The following is a 12,563-nucleotide window of genomic DNA, read 5'->3' on the forward strand; positions in this document are numbered from 1 at the left end:
TTTTTAAGTTTTTTGTTTATTTTTTATTTACTATTTTGTTATTTATAATGTTCTTGTGAATTGTTCTTGTTCTTTTAATTTTGGGATGATTTCTTTCTAGTAAATAGGCATTAAAATGAACTTCATGTATTGATCCTGTATCCAGTAACTTATTAATCATAGGATTTCCTACACTCACAATCATGTGGTCTGTGAATTGAGAATGTTTTCTATAACCTCTCTGTCACTGACTCCACACAGATTTTACTGTATGAAGCAAGCATGCAAAACTAGCAGACCAGTATTTGACATTATACTCAGAATCTTGTAATGACTACTGTGGCACTCACCTGGTCTTGGACATCCTCGTCACACAATTCCAGCTGCATAATCCGCTCAAAAGGTCGGAAGAGTGCTTCATTTAGGTGAAAATGTGGTGGCTCATTCCAGTCCGTGAGGACTTCTGTCAGTATGTCATGGATGAAGGAAACAGCTTTCTGAGAAACATGTCTTTCCTTGTGGCAAGCAGCCTGCAAGTTCAGTGCAGAGGAGAAAACCATCAGGACCTCAGCCAAGTAATATTTGGTTCTCTATAGGGTTCCTTGGAAGGAGGAGTGGCATCCACTTCCATAATAGCTTGTCTTCGGAAACCCTATGAACCTGGAGAGAAGATGAAAGGCACCCAAGCTCGAGGACTCCCACTTTCCAAGTCCTCACCTCCACCAGATGTGGGGCCACAAGGCTCCAGCAGCGGATCACGTGGAGCAGGGGTCGAGATCTGCTCCGCACAATTCTCAGCATGGCATCCCCGAGACGGAACAGATGGAGGGCACTTTTTCGGTCCTGGGTGGATTTAACTTCTCCTACAGGAAAAAACAAAACAAACAAAAACCCACAAATACCACAGAACTCAAACTCAGACATAATGTTGTTTTTGATTGCCTTTGAGTCAAGCACGACTTAGAAGGACCCTATGAACAAAAGGCCAGAAGACCCTCTACAACTATTGACATTTATCGAAGATCATCGAGTTTCCAGAGGCAAAGACATAATGGCAAGACATAATGGGACCTATTCAAGACATCGTGCTGCTAAAGGCAGAGGTCTGCAAAAGAGGGAAGATCCTTAACAAAAAGGACTGACATAGCAATGGTGCCAGAGATTGTCAGAATGGCATAACATAGGGCAAGGTTTTCATCTATTGTTCACAGGGTCACAATGTGTTATAAGTGACTCAATGGCACCTAATAACAATAACTCAAGCACAGAAGTTTTGAAAATTTAGGGCAACAATTTCCCTTCCACTTCTCATAACTCACTTGGATTGATGAACATGTTTGTGTTAAAGAAGCCCACTGACCTCCAGGGAGTGGTCTGTGCATGAGCCTCTCTGCTCAATTCTAACAGGGAGACAGGGGCTACTGGCTGACCCTCAGCATACAGAGTTACTACAATTCAACCTGGCCATGTGACCTCTTATTACTGCTTTTGCCTTGTCATTTAGGTCTTCCCTATTTCCTTCCTGTTCAACATGTCCTATTGCTTCTCCTTACTTGCTACAAAATGCTGATCTTTGCCAGACTCTTCCAACCAGGATGTTTCATTTTAATTAGTCTTACCATGTCAACTAAACCCTGAAATAAACATACTGACATGCACAGGATACTTGGAACATGTAACATATTGTGAGCTGCTTTACCTCTTAAATGATTTAAATTTTAAAGTATCCTTAGGATCCCTAGAAGCAGTAGCAGTAAGCTCTGGTGGCTTAGTGGTAAAGAGGTGCACTGCCAACCCAAAAGAACTCGATTCGAATCCACCCAGCTGCTCTGTGGGAGAAATACGGGCAATCTCCCATGCAATTTGTTGCCTCTGCTGGAGGGTCAGCTATGAGTCAGTTCTGACTTGATGGTACATAACAACTAAATACAACTATTGGCATTTTGAGAGATCAGAAAATTGAATTTCAAAAAGGCAAAATGACTTGCCCAAGACAGCGCAGCTGGTATGTGAAGAAGCCAGCACTGTCACTCGTATCTGATTCTAGAGTCAACACTTCCTCCTCAAATGTGGCTCTTCTGACCTTGCTGTCTTTTTAAAAGCTGGGGACTTGCTATTTCTCCAGTGCAAAAGAGGGATTCCTCTAGTCAGAGAGATACTCTGGAAGTCTCATGGGTCTGAAATTTTGACTTGATACAGCTAAAGTTTGATCATTTATTACTAACTAGTTGGGTAAATAAAAGACTATGGTTCTCAGGTTAGAGAGCTCTGGTGGCCTAGTGGCAAGAAGCTGCACTGCAATCCTGAAGGTGCATGGTTTGAATCCACCAGATATTTTGCTGGAGGAGGGGCAATCTCCTCATATGCCAGTCAGATCCAATCTGACGCTACACAACAAGGACAAAAAAAATATAAAGACCACGAGACTATGGTTCTCAGGTTAGACTCTGCAGCGCCCTGGAGATAAAAGGCACTTAGAACTTAAGGTTCCTACAGACGAGGGGACCACAAAGTTTGTGACATCCAACCTGCCACCCAGGTAAATTCTCAACACAGGGTGACATGGCTTCTGGGTGTCATCATCTGAAACAAGATTCTCTCTCAGAATTCTTCTGAGCAACCTGCTCTTCAGGTGGGCAATGCCATTCAAGTACACAGGGCTGGCCTTCCAAAGGGCCCTTCCTCTTTGCCTGGCCTGATCCATGAAAACACCGATCCCTCTTTAATTAACACACCCTTCGTTAGAAGGACCAGGCTTCTGTTGACTCATACTTCAATTGTCTATTAATCATCTCTTTCAAAATTAAGAGGTGCTACTATGCAAATTGGCTGGGCTAAGTTGGGCGGCATGACTCATGATACGGAGGTGCCAAACCTTATGGGATGCAACCTAAGTCTAAGGCATAGAACGTCTCCATCACAACACCAAACTACCTAGTACAGGTAGCATCTGCAGTCGTAATTCCATACACAAAGCGTATTACCACCCCACAGGGTACACAGTGCCTCAAAACCACCCAACACATTGCACTGGTGCTTGGGCAGGTTTGTTAGATTGCTGCCATGCACTGTCAAGTGAATGAATTCATGGCTGAATTTCCAGCGGGTTTTCAGAGGTAGTTATTTGCACAGGTGGAAAGTGCCTGTCATTCTCCCACTGACCAGCTTGGGGATTCGAAGCTTGGAAAGGTAGTGCAACTCTTGACTGTTAAGCCACCGGAGCTCCTAGGGTGTCCACGTACAAAGGATGTGTCTGTCCCTCAGGAGGCTGTTGGTATGCGAGACCTGGCTCATCTCGTGCTTCTCTCATGGCACCATTTCTCAAGCAAAGCCTTACCTGGCATTGCCAGCGAATAATCCACTGTATCTGTCTCCAGATGGAAAAGCTGGGATTGTGAGGCTTTCTTCAATTGGTAAAGAAAGCCTACCAGAGCCACGAGGTTTAATTTATCTGTAGCCTCCTCAAAGAGCCTAGATGCAAACAGAAAACACCCGTTACTTGGAAAGGAGTCAGCAGTGTCTTTATGGCAGAATGATTATGGTAATTTTGTTAGATGTGATTAATGAAAATGCTGTGTAAACACTCTAAACAAATGTACGAAAGCATTGTATTATTACTGTGTAGAAGTCTGCTCTAATCATGTGATTTTAATCTCGAAGGCAGCAGCCATATTTTAAAGAGTTCCCTTGCCATGGATGTACAACGACATCTGGCAAGAAGGTGAAAGAAAATATTGTTATCTCTCCCAGAAAGTGTACAAGTAACTCAGAACAGACCCTCAGAATTGACTTCAATTTCTAGGCAAATTAAAAAAACCCACCCCGTGAATTATTCAGCAAGAGACTTTTGTTTGGCTTCTGCTGATGATTGTAAGTCTGGGCTTGGCCCTGAGGACACACAAAAGGAGGTATCACCTGACAACAGGGACTGGCCTCCCATGATCTTTGCACTCATTTATCTACTGGATGGACAGATGTTCCGTAATAAAAGAACTTGAAGGGCATTTGTTTTTTACTCAGCTGGCTAGTTGTAGAGGAAGAGGAGAAGGATGAGCAGAGCACAGGTAGCAAACTTTTGCTGTCTGTGGCGTCCTGAGTGGATTACCACTAATCATGCCCCTATGAACATCAGACTGAAACCCTGCCTTGCCATGCCCCGTTCCTCATGATCTGATACACTGCATCGATCCATCTCTCTAAGTGGCTGCTTCTCTCACTTTCAAAGCATGACGATTTCTTCCCAAGGACTGGCCTCTCCTGACAATATACCCAATGTATATGATATTAAGTTTCATCATCTTTGCCTCTAATTAGCACCCTGGTTGCACTCCTCCAAGGCAGGTTTATTTAATTGGCAGACCATGATATATGCAATACTCTGGCTGAACTTTCCGCCACAGAATTCAAAAGGAGAATGGTTGAGGATTTTCAGTGGGCTATTTCCAGGCTGGGAAGATGAGTGGAACAGCCGGATCCTGCTAAGGTGTAGTTTCTGATTCGGGGTTGAGACTAGGGTGTGGCTGCTGTTCTCAACAGGGTGTGAGCTGATTGGATTCGGCCTCGTACTTAAAAGGGCTTTTGGGCCTTTGGGCCTGTGGCCCTCGTGTCTGGTGTTTGTGGATCTTCTGAAATAAAACAGGCTTGGAAGTAGGAGTGCCATCCACTTCCAGAAAAGCCTGCCTCCGGAAACTCTATGAACCTGGAGAACAGATGAAAGTTTTGCTTTCAAGACTTTCATTCATAGAGTTGCTATGAGTCATCTACGACTCTATAGTACTTAACAACAACAACAACAACTTTGCCAACAGCACAATTCCAAGACAGCGCTGCCTTATTCACTGCTCAATTTTCAAACACACAGGAAGCAATGGAAAAGTTATGGCTTGTGTCCGGTGCATCTGAAGTCTTTACACTGTTATCCTTGCTCTTTAAGACTTTAACGGGGTCCCTGATAGCAAATTTTCCCAATATAACCTGACTTTTGATTCTTGGCTCCTTGCTTGTGACTTCAAGGAAAACGAAATTGTTGACCACGTCAATCTTTTCTCCAACTATCATGATGTTACCTATTGATCCAGATGCCACTGTGAGGGTCACCTAATTTACGAATGTGACCACAATGAAGGAGATGAGCTTACTTCCTTCTGCTCCTTGGTCACCCACCTCCTGCACTCCTCCAAAATTTTGGACTCATAGCGACCCCATGAATAACCAATCTGAACCCTGTCCTATCCAGTGTCTTCTTCACAATCTCTGAACAATTAAACCCACTGCTGCTGTCACCACATCAACCCACCTGGTTGAGGGCCTTCCTCTCTCTCTTTTGCCACCCCTCCAACCTTCCCAAGCATGATGAACTTCTCCAAGGAATAATCTCTTCCAGCAACAATCCCAAAGTAGGCAACGTGAAGTTTTATCATCTTTGCCACCAAGGATCACTCTGGCTGCACCTTCTCTAAGACCTATATGTTTGTTCTTTTGTTACTCCAGGGGGTCTTGTGGCCTAGTGGCAAGAAGCTGTGCTGAAATCCTGAGGGCACACAGTTTGAGTCCACCACCCACTCCACAGGAGAAGGATGGGCAATCTCCTCCTGTGTGATTAACTGCCTCTGAAAACCCGCTGGAGGGTCAGCTATGGGTTGGTTCTGACTATATGGTACTCAACAAGGCGTCTTTAGCACTCTTCTCCAAACAGCACAAAGGCATCAATCAACTCTTCTGTTATCCTTAGTCACTGTCCATCTCTCAGATACACAGCAAGTAACTGGAAAGAGCTAATTATGGCAAGTGTAACAATTCACTGAACCTCACTATTCTGTGAATGAGTTTGCAGTGCTGTTTTCCTGATGGAGAAATCAAGGATCAGGAAAGTGAACTTGCCCAAGATCACGGAAGAGGCAGAACATTCATAGATGATCAGCCTCCCAAACCTACTATTACACTCACTGAAGAACATTTAAGTGTAGGGTGTGGCAGTGGATAGAAACACACTTGAAAAAGACGACAGTGGTTCCTGAAATGGTTGTGAGACCAGAAGAAGCGGCTCTGGATGTGAGTGTTGCTACCAGGTGGTGGATGCTCTGTGGCAAGCAGCCTGTCTAGGGGAGACCCTCACACCTGTCGGCCTGGGTGGAGAGGGTGAGCACCGCCTTGGCGGCCCTGCTCCCACTCATGAGGCTGCCCCCACGGAAGTCAGCGCCCTTGGCTCGGCTGCCCTCTCTGACGAGGTCTTGGATGGAGAGGGGTTGGATGACGGGAGTGGAACTCAGGGAGCTCCCCTGTTCCGGGTCCAGTTCCTGGGGTGAGTCTTCGCACTCAGGGTCCCCAGAGCCTCCGGAGACCTTCTGGGGCTGGCTGATGGTCAGTGGGGGCTGGGAGGTGCCGTCACTGAAGTGGTTGTGTTCCAATGTGCCCACGTACTCGCACACCCTAGAGAGACCACAGAAAGCAGCTGTTAAGTGGTGCCGTTCAGCCTGGTCAGCTCTGTAAACCCCATTGGTGGGGGCAAAGTCAATTCAGCCAGCTGTAGTCCTCCCCAACTCTTCCTTCCTTTTAAATGTTGCTGCCATCTCTATTTTCCTTCCACCCCTCTCTATCACTCTCACTCTGTCACTGTCTCTCACCTACATATATACAGCCTCAAAATAAATAAGGATTCCATCCTGTTCCTCCTGCCTAGGCCTATGTAGCTCATTGGCCTGGTCTGGTTCTGGCTGTTGTTCAAGATAGTTTTCCAAGAGACCTCTTTCCCTCTACATTGTTTTCCAATTAGGACTTGGAAGCATTGCCTTGTATTTTATTTAAGACTGAGTGTGTGCTTGGCTGGCAGCCCTCTGCCCAGCGGGGACTCCTCTCTGGCTCTGCCAGTCACCTTGACCTTGGTTGCTTCTGTGACTAGCGTGAGCCGAGGAGCACGGCAGTTGCTCACTTGTAGCAAACAGAGAGAAAAGCCTACAACTACCAACTTTCAGATGGTTCCCCAAAAGAATCCGGGACTAAAATGGCTCTTGAGAGGCCACTTATCCTTGAATAGTTTCAGTTACTGATAATGAACAACCTCTGTATAATGCAATCTAGGGAGCTCTGGTGGGCTAGTGGCAAGAAGCTGCACTGCAATCTCAAAGACACGTGGTTCGAGGCCACCATGGGAGAAGGATGAGCAGTCTCCTGTGCAATGAACTGCTGCTGAAAACCTGCTGGAGGGTCAGCTATGGGTCAGTTCCCACTCTATGTTAAACAACAACAACACCAATAATGCAATCTGATGTTGTAGGGTTGGTAAACTGTCACTCTTGTGCAGATTGTTCAAGCACAATGTAAGTAATTTTCTTTTTTCTTGTGACAGTAACATGGAAGAACAAACCAGAGGCTTCCATAGTAAAGCCAATTCTGTTCCAGTCTAAGTCACTCTGTTGGTTTGGTTTTTTAAAATTTCTTTTTAAAATTCTTTTTCTTTATTACTTTGTGTGTGTACTGTCAAATAGGATCTGACTGGTACAGGAGGGGATTGTCCTTCCTTCTCCAGCAGAGCATCTGGTGGATTTGAACCATGTACCTCTGGGATTGCAGTGCAGCTTCTTGCCACTAGGCCACCAGAGCTCCATCCATGCTAGTCTTTTTAAATGGACCTCTCAACTTCCTGTTTTGAACCTTTTCAGCCTTTAAGGAATCTGTGTCTCTCTTTTTGACACTCAACAAATGGCCCTTAGTTAAACTTGCTCTAAGTATCCTTGTGAAGTAATGGTTAAGACAGTCAGATGTTAACCGAATGGCTGGTAGTAGCTTCAGGAGAGACATGGTGGTCTCCTTCGGTAAAGATTTCAACTAGGAAACCCTGGGAGCAGTTCTGCTCTGCCCTGTAGAGTTAATAGGAGTTGACAGCAACAAGCTTGGTTTTCCTATTTTCTTTGAAGTAGCTCTGGTGGTGGAATGCCCACACACTTGGCTGCAAACTAAAAACTGAGTGGTTCAAACCCACTCAACGGCTCTTTGGGAGAATGAGTGTTAGTGGATTTCTCCTGTAACGGTTGCTGTTGTTGTTAGGCGCTGTCAACTCTGACTCACAGTGACCCTATGAAACAACAGGTAGGAGCCTCGCCTGTTCCACCCCATCCTCCCGTCTCTGACACGATCGAGCCCATGGGTACAGTCACTGTGTCAGTCCATCTTGTCACTGCCTAGAAAAAGCTGTGAGGCAGTTGTGCTCTGCCACAGGACGTCACAGTGAGTTACAACTAACTTGTTCCCAACTGCAACAGCAAATCCATGCTGTGGATGTCCAGATGAACTCTCCAGTGTGATCAGATTCCTGGGGACCTGGGCACTGCTCTGAGCCGCCATCAGGCCCTGACTGCTCCCACTCAGCTGGTTTTCCTGTGAGGCACCCAGCGCACCACCCACTCCTCACACCAAGGCCGCCTCTGACACTAGTGTGACTCCTCCCACCTCACTCAGTCCACCCCCATGGCAGCACTTGGGGTTCTACTTGTAGGAGGACTGACATTTTGAAACTATTGACTTGTTTTCATCTCACAATGAACTATGCCACTGACTGGGGTTGCTTTGGCTTCCAGTTCTACAAAGCTTAGTCAAAATATTGGCCTGTCTTTGGCATTGTAGTACTATTTTATATTTTTTTCCTTGCCTAGTTCAATTAAAAATAGGCAGCCTGTCCTTTCTATTTCTATGCAGGCTAGCTAAAAGTCTCCATTAGACTAACGGGACATTAATAAACATAATGTTATAGCATGTTCACATAATAAACTTCTAAAGCTATGCAACATTCATTCAATATATATGGCCTTATATCATCTACTCTGGTGAGGGAGCTCTGGTGGCTGAGTAGTAAGGAATTACACTGCTAACCCTAAAGTTTATGGTTTGAATCCCTAAGCTATTCCACAGGAGAAAGATGGGCAATCAACTCCTGTGTCTCTGAAAACCTACTGGAGGGTCAGCTACAAGTTGGTTCTGACTCCATGGTGCTTAACCACCACCATCGTCACCAGCTGCTCTTTAAGAAACTAGCTGTTTTTTCGGGGAGCTCTGGTGGCCTAGTGGCAAGAAGCTGCACTGCAATCCCAGAGGTGTACGGTTCAAATCCGCCAGATGCTCTTCTGGAGAAGGAGAGACAATCTTCTCCTGTACCAGTCAGATCTGATTTGATGGTACACATACACAAAATAATAAAATAAAAAAAATTTTAAAAAAAGAAACTAGCTGTTCTTTCTTGGCCTTTGATAGTTGCTCCTCCTAGAAAAGGTAACAGATAAATAAAAATCTTTCTCACATCCAGCCCTGTCTCTCTGTTATGTGCTCAACTGTTTCCCGCCTCCTCTCATTTTAACCTGTCACATCAAGTCTGCTCAAACTCTGGGAGTGGCAATAACGACCTCTAAGACTGCTGCTGACTTGAGCCCATGCCCTCCTCCCCGAGCCTCCCCAAGCTGGGCCAGTGGCATCTGGGTGTAGGGAATCCCGCCATGCACCTGAACACGTGTGGCCAGCAGTCCGGGTTGTGGCTCCCCATCTCCAGGCCTACGCTGAGGATGGCATCCATGCACAAGACGTGGGCCGTGTGCAGCCACACCCCCTGCACCTTCCCCATCTGCTCCAGTTTCTGCTCCACTTTTAGTTTCACTGTGCCAGAAAGACATTTATTAAAATCGTCTGAGTGGGGGAGACAGAAAGGGAGAGAGAAAGGATGACAATGAAAGGACATGTGGTCATGCAAGGGTGAAGGGGCAGTACTAACCGCACTGGCAGCAAGCTCCCGTATGGCAGGTCCCTGTGACCCACGGTGCAACCACCAGCCCACCGTCCACCTTCCAAGCATCGGGGACCCAGCCCCGTGGCCTCAGAAGCTGATGAATCCCGAGCAGTTGGGTGACAGCTCTCTAAGGCTCACCAGAGCCAGTCACAGCAGAGAGGATGGGCTTCGTGGACAGACCATACCTTAAGCCATCTGTGCCCAGACCCCTGTGCACGTGAGTTAGCAAGACAGAAGAATCCTTGGTGGTCTGCATGTTTTCTCTGAGATTCGGCTAGTGTCACATTTCATTACAATGATCATTGAAATGGTTTGTGTAAGCACATTCTGAGCACCTGATGACTACTTTAAAATGAAAAACTGCCTGTCTTTTCTCCTTCAATTTATAATTTTGATCTCCAAATTACTGACCTATATGTATTATTATTGGTAACTATTGAGAAAGGAGATGATTCACGGAAGAGGTAAATGATACAAAATGGCAAGCCAAGGCCAAGTGCACTGTGTTCCCGAGAACAGAGTTTTAAGTCACTGGAAGGAGGAATAATGATGAGGTAACTGACGGATGACCCAGACCCCAGAATCAGAGCACACGAACTTCAGTACTATCTCTCCGTTTGTTGCAAAGGACAAACTTCATTTGTGTCGTGAATGCAACATACAATTTTAGTGGTGGTTTTCACGTGTTTTTTTCAAAGAACTAGAAACAGAGAGATTTTTATGTAGTGTACAGTTTTACGTGGTTCTCTGAAGGGTTCAACAGTTAAGCAGTTGACTACTTCGCAGAAGTTTACTGGTTTGAAAAGATCTGTCCAGGGAGATAGACTTGGTTTCTACTTTCAAAAGGTGACAGTCATGAAAACAAATGATTTTCAAAAGGTGACAGTCATGGAAAGGCAATGGAGGGCTTTACTTACTGACACACATGGAATTCTCATATGTTGGAATCAACTCAACACAGAGGACTTTGGACACCCTTTGGACACCCATAAGCAACACTGTGATAGTCTTTTGTTCAGTTAACTCTGGAGATCTGTGGAAACTGCTTTTAAATAGGTCTCTATCCACATGATACTTAAGGCTGAGGAACACTGATCTAAACTGTAAAAATGTACTCTTTTATTGTTGTTGCTGTTGTTTTTTGGTTAAAAACATACTATTTCTAGATGAGCTTCTCGAAGCATCTGATTCAAAGTTTAAGAACAATTTGGACTGAGCGTCTCATTTTTCTTCTTGTTTGTTGCTTCTTTGCTATTTTTTATGTTATTAGAAAGGCCATTCTCTCTCACTTTATCTTAGATAAATTATCAGCTTCAATGCGACTTTAACCAAGTTAATATATAACTCCTTTTGAGTCCACAAAGCTCATATTTTTCTTTGATAAAAGCAAAGTCTCTGAGTCTCTGCTCAGATGATTTTCCCCTTTCCCCAAACTGGTCTGCTTTCCCCTACAGCCCAACTGGTTCTCAAATGTGCTCTACTGGGAAGCCCCAAAGTCGGTGGCTGGGTGTGAACAACTCAGCCACGTGGGCTTTTGTTGGCCGCCAACTCTATTTTTCTTGCCATTTTTCAGGGGCTCGTATTTCCCCCACTAAAGAGTCCATCTAACTACAAGAATTGGAAGGCCAAGGCCCACTTCTGTGGTCCAAATGGGGTCTTGCGATCAGAGCTATGCATATACCGCATATCACATGCAGAGCGCGGCCCAGTGTCTGCGTGTGGCTGTGGGTGCACGCAGGTGTGTACCGGTCGACTCTGGCCTCTCAGCTGTTACCTTGTGTGATGGCATCGCTGGGTTCTTGCACTTCCCGCTCCTCTTTCTCTTCCTGGACACAGGAGGCAGCCGCCATCTGAGCAAGGGCTGAGGCGCAGTTAGCAGCAACGCCTGTAGAGGAAACATTTGTTGTTTAAGTGGGTGTATTCTCTCGCCATACATCTCACGGGACCCCTTCCCAAAGACTTATTTCCCACTAGGGCTAATGACACTGTGCTCAAGGAGACCTGGTGTAAACAACAAAGCACTTGCTACCTGCCAAAAGTACAAACAGAAATGTCTCGGAAAAGGTGTAGCCAGAGGGCTCCTTGGAGGCTAGGCTGGCGAGGCTGTGTGTCACATACTTTTGAGCATGTTGCCAGGGGAGGCTTGGTCTTGGAAAGGGACAGCATGCTAGGAAAAGTGAAGGCTCAGCAAAAGAGAAAGACCCTCAATGAGGTGGACTGACACAGTGACTGCAGCAATGGGTTCATGTGTGTCAGAGATGGTGAGGATGGCACCGGATAGGGCAGGGTTCAGATCAGTTCATAGGGACGCTGTGAACGGCACCTAATAACAACTGAAAAGTTCAGATCCCCAACCTACCCAGCTATCTCAGGAGGAGGACCTGATAATCTGCTTCGGAAAGATCGTTGTTGTGTGCCATCAAGTGGAAATCAGGCCACAGTTGACCCTCTCTCAGGTTCCGGAGGCAATTAATCCCATGGGAGGAGACTGCCCACCCTATTTGCAATAAGCAGCTGGTGGATTCGAACTGCATGCCTTTGGGATTGCAGCACAGCTTCTTACCACTGGCAGCCACCAGAGCTCCTTATAACGAAAGATTACGTTGTTGTTGTTATGTGCCATCGAGTTGTTTGCGACTCATAGCAACCCTATGTACAACAGCCCTAAACCCTGCTCTGTCCTGTGCCAATCGCATTGTCTCTGACACTCCCATCCTGATTACCCCAGTCACTGAATCAATCCACCTCATAGAGGGTCTTCCCCTTCTGCGCTGTCCCTCCACCCTCCCAAGCATGATGTCCCTCTCCAAGGACC

General features: G+C 45.9%; 1 protein-coding gene across 1 annotated transcript in view; it reads right to left on the minus strand.

Moving 5' to 3' along the window:
* The window catches only part of KIAA1244 (KIAA1244 ortholog), a 219,695-nt gene that overhangs the window by 37,640 nt on the left and 169,492 nt on the right, over positions 1 to 12,563 (minus strand). The window contains exons 17-22 of the mRNA XM_006884948.1: positions 11,523 to 11,633; positions 9,468 to 9,618; positions 6,097 to 6,408; positions 3,317 to 3,450; positions 697 to 842; positions 330 to 509 (exon numbers count right to left, since the gene is read on the minus strand). Of these exons, the coding sequence (XP_006885010.1) occupies positions 330 to 509; positions 697 to 842; positions 3,317 to 3,450; positions 6,097 to 6,408; positions 9,468 to 9,618; positions 11,523 to 11,633 (1,034 nt within the window). The remainder of the gene's footprint in view (positions 1 to 329; positions 510 to 696; positions 843 to 3,316; positions 3,451 to 6,096; positions 6,409 to 9,467; positions 9,619 to 11,522; positions 11,634 to 12,563) is intronic.

The sequence above is a fragment of the Elephantulus edwardii genome, unplaced genomic scaffold (genome assembly GCF_000299155.1).
Source record: "Elephantulus edwardii isolate Elephantulus edwardi_28Jun2011 unplaced genomic scaffold, EleEdw1.0 scaffold00039, whole genome shotgun sequence".
Lineage (NCBI taxonomy): Eukaryota > Metazoa > Chordata > Mammalia > Macroscelidea > Macroscelididae > Elephantulus > Elephantulus edwardii.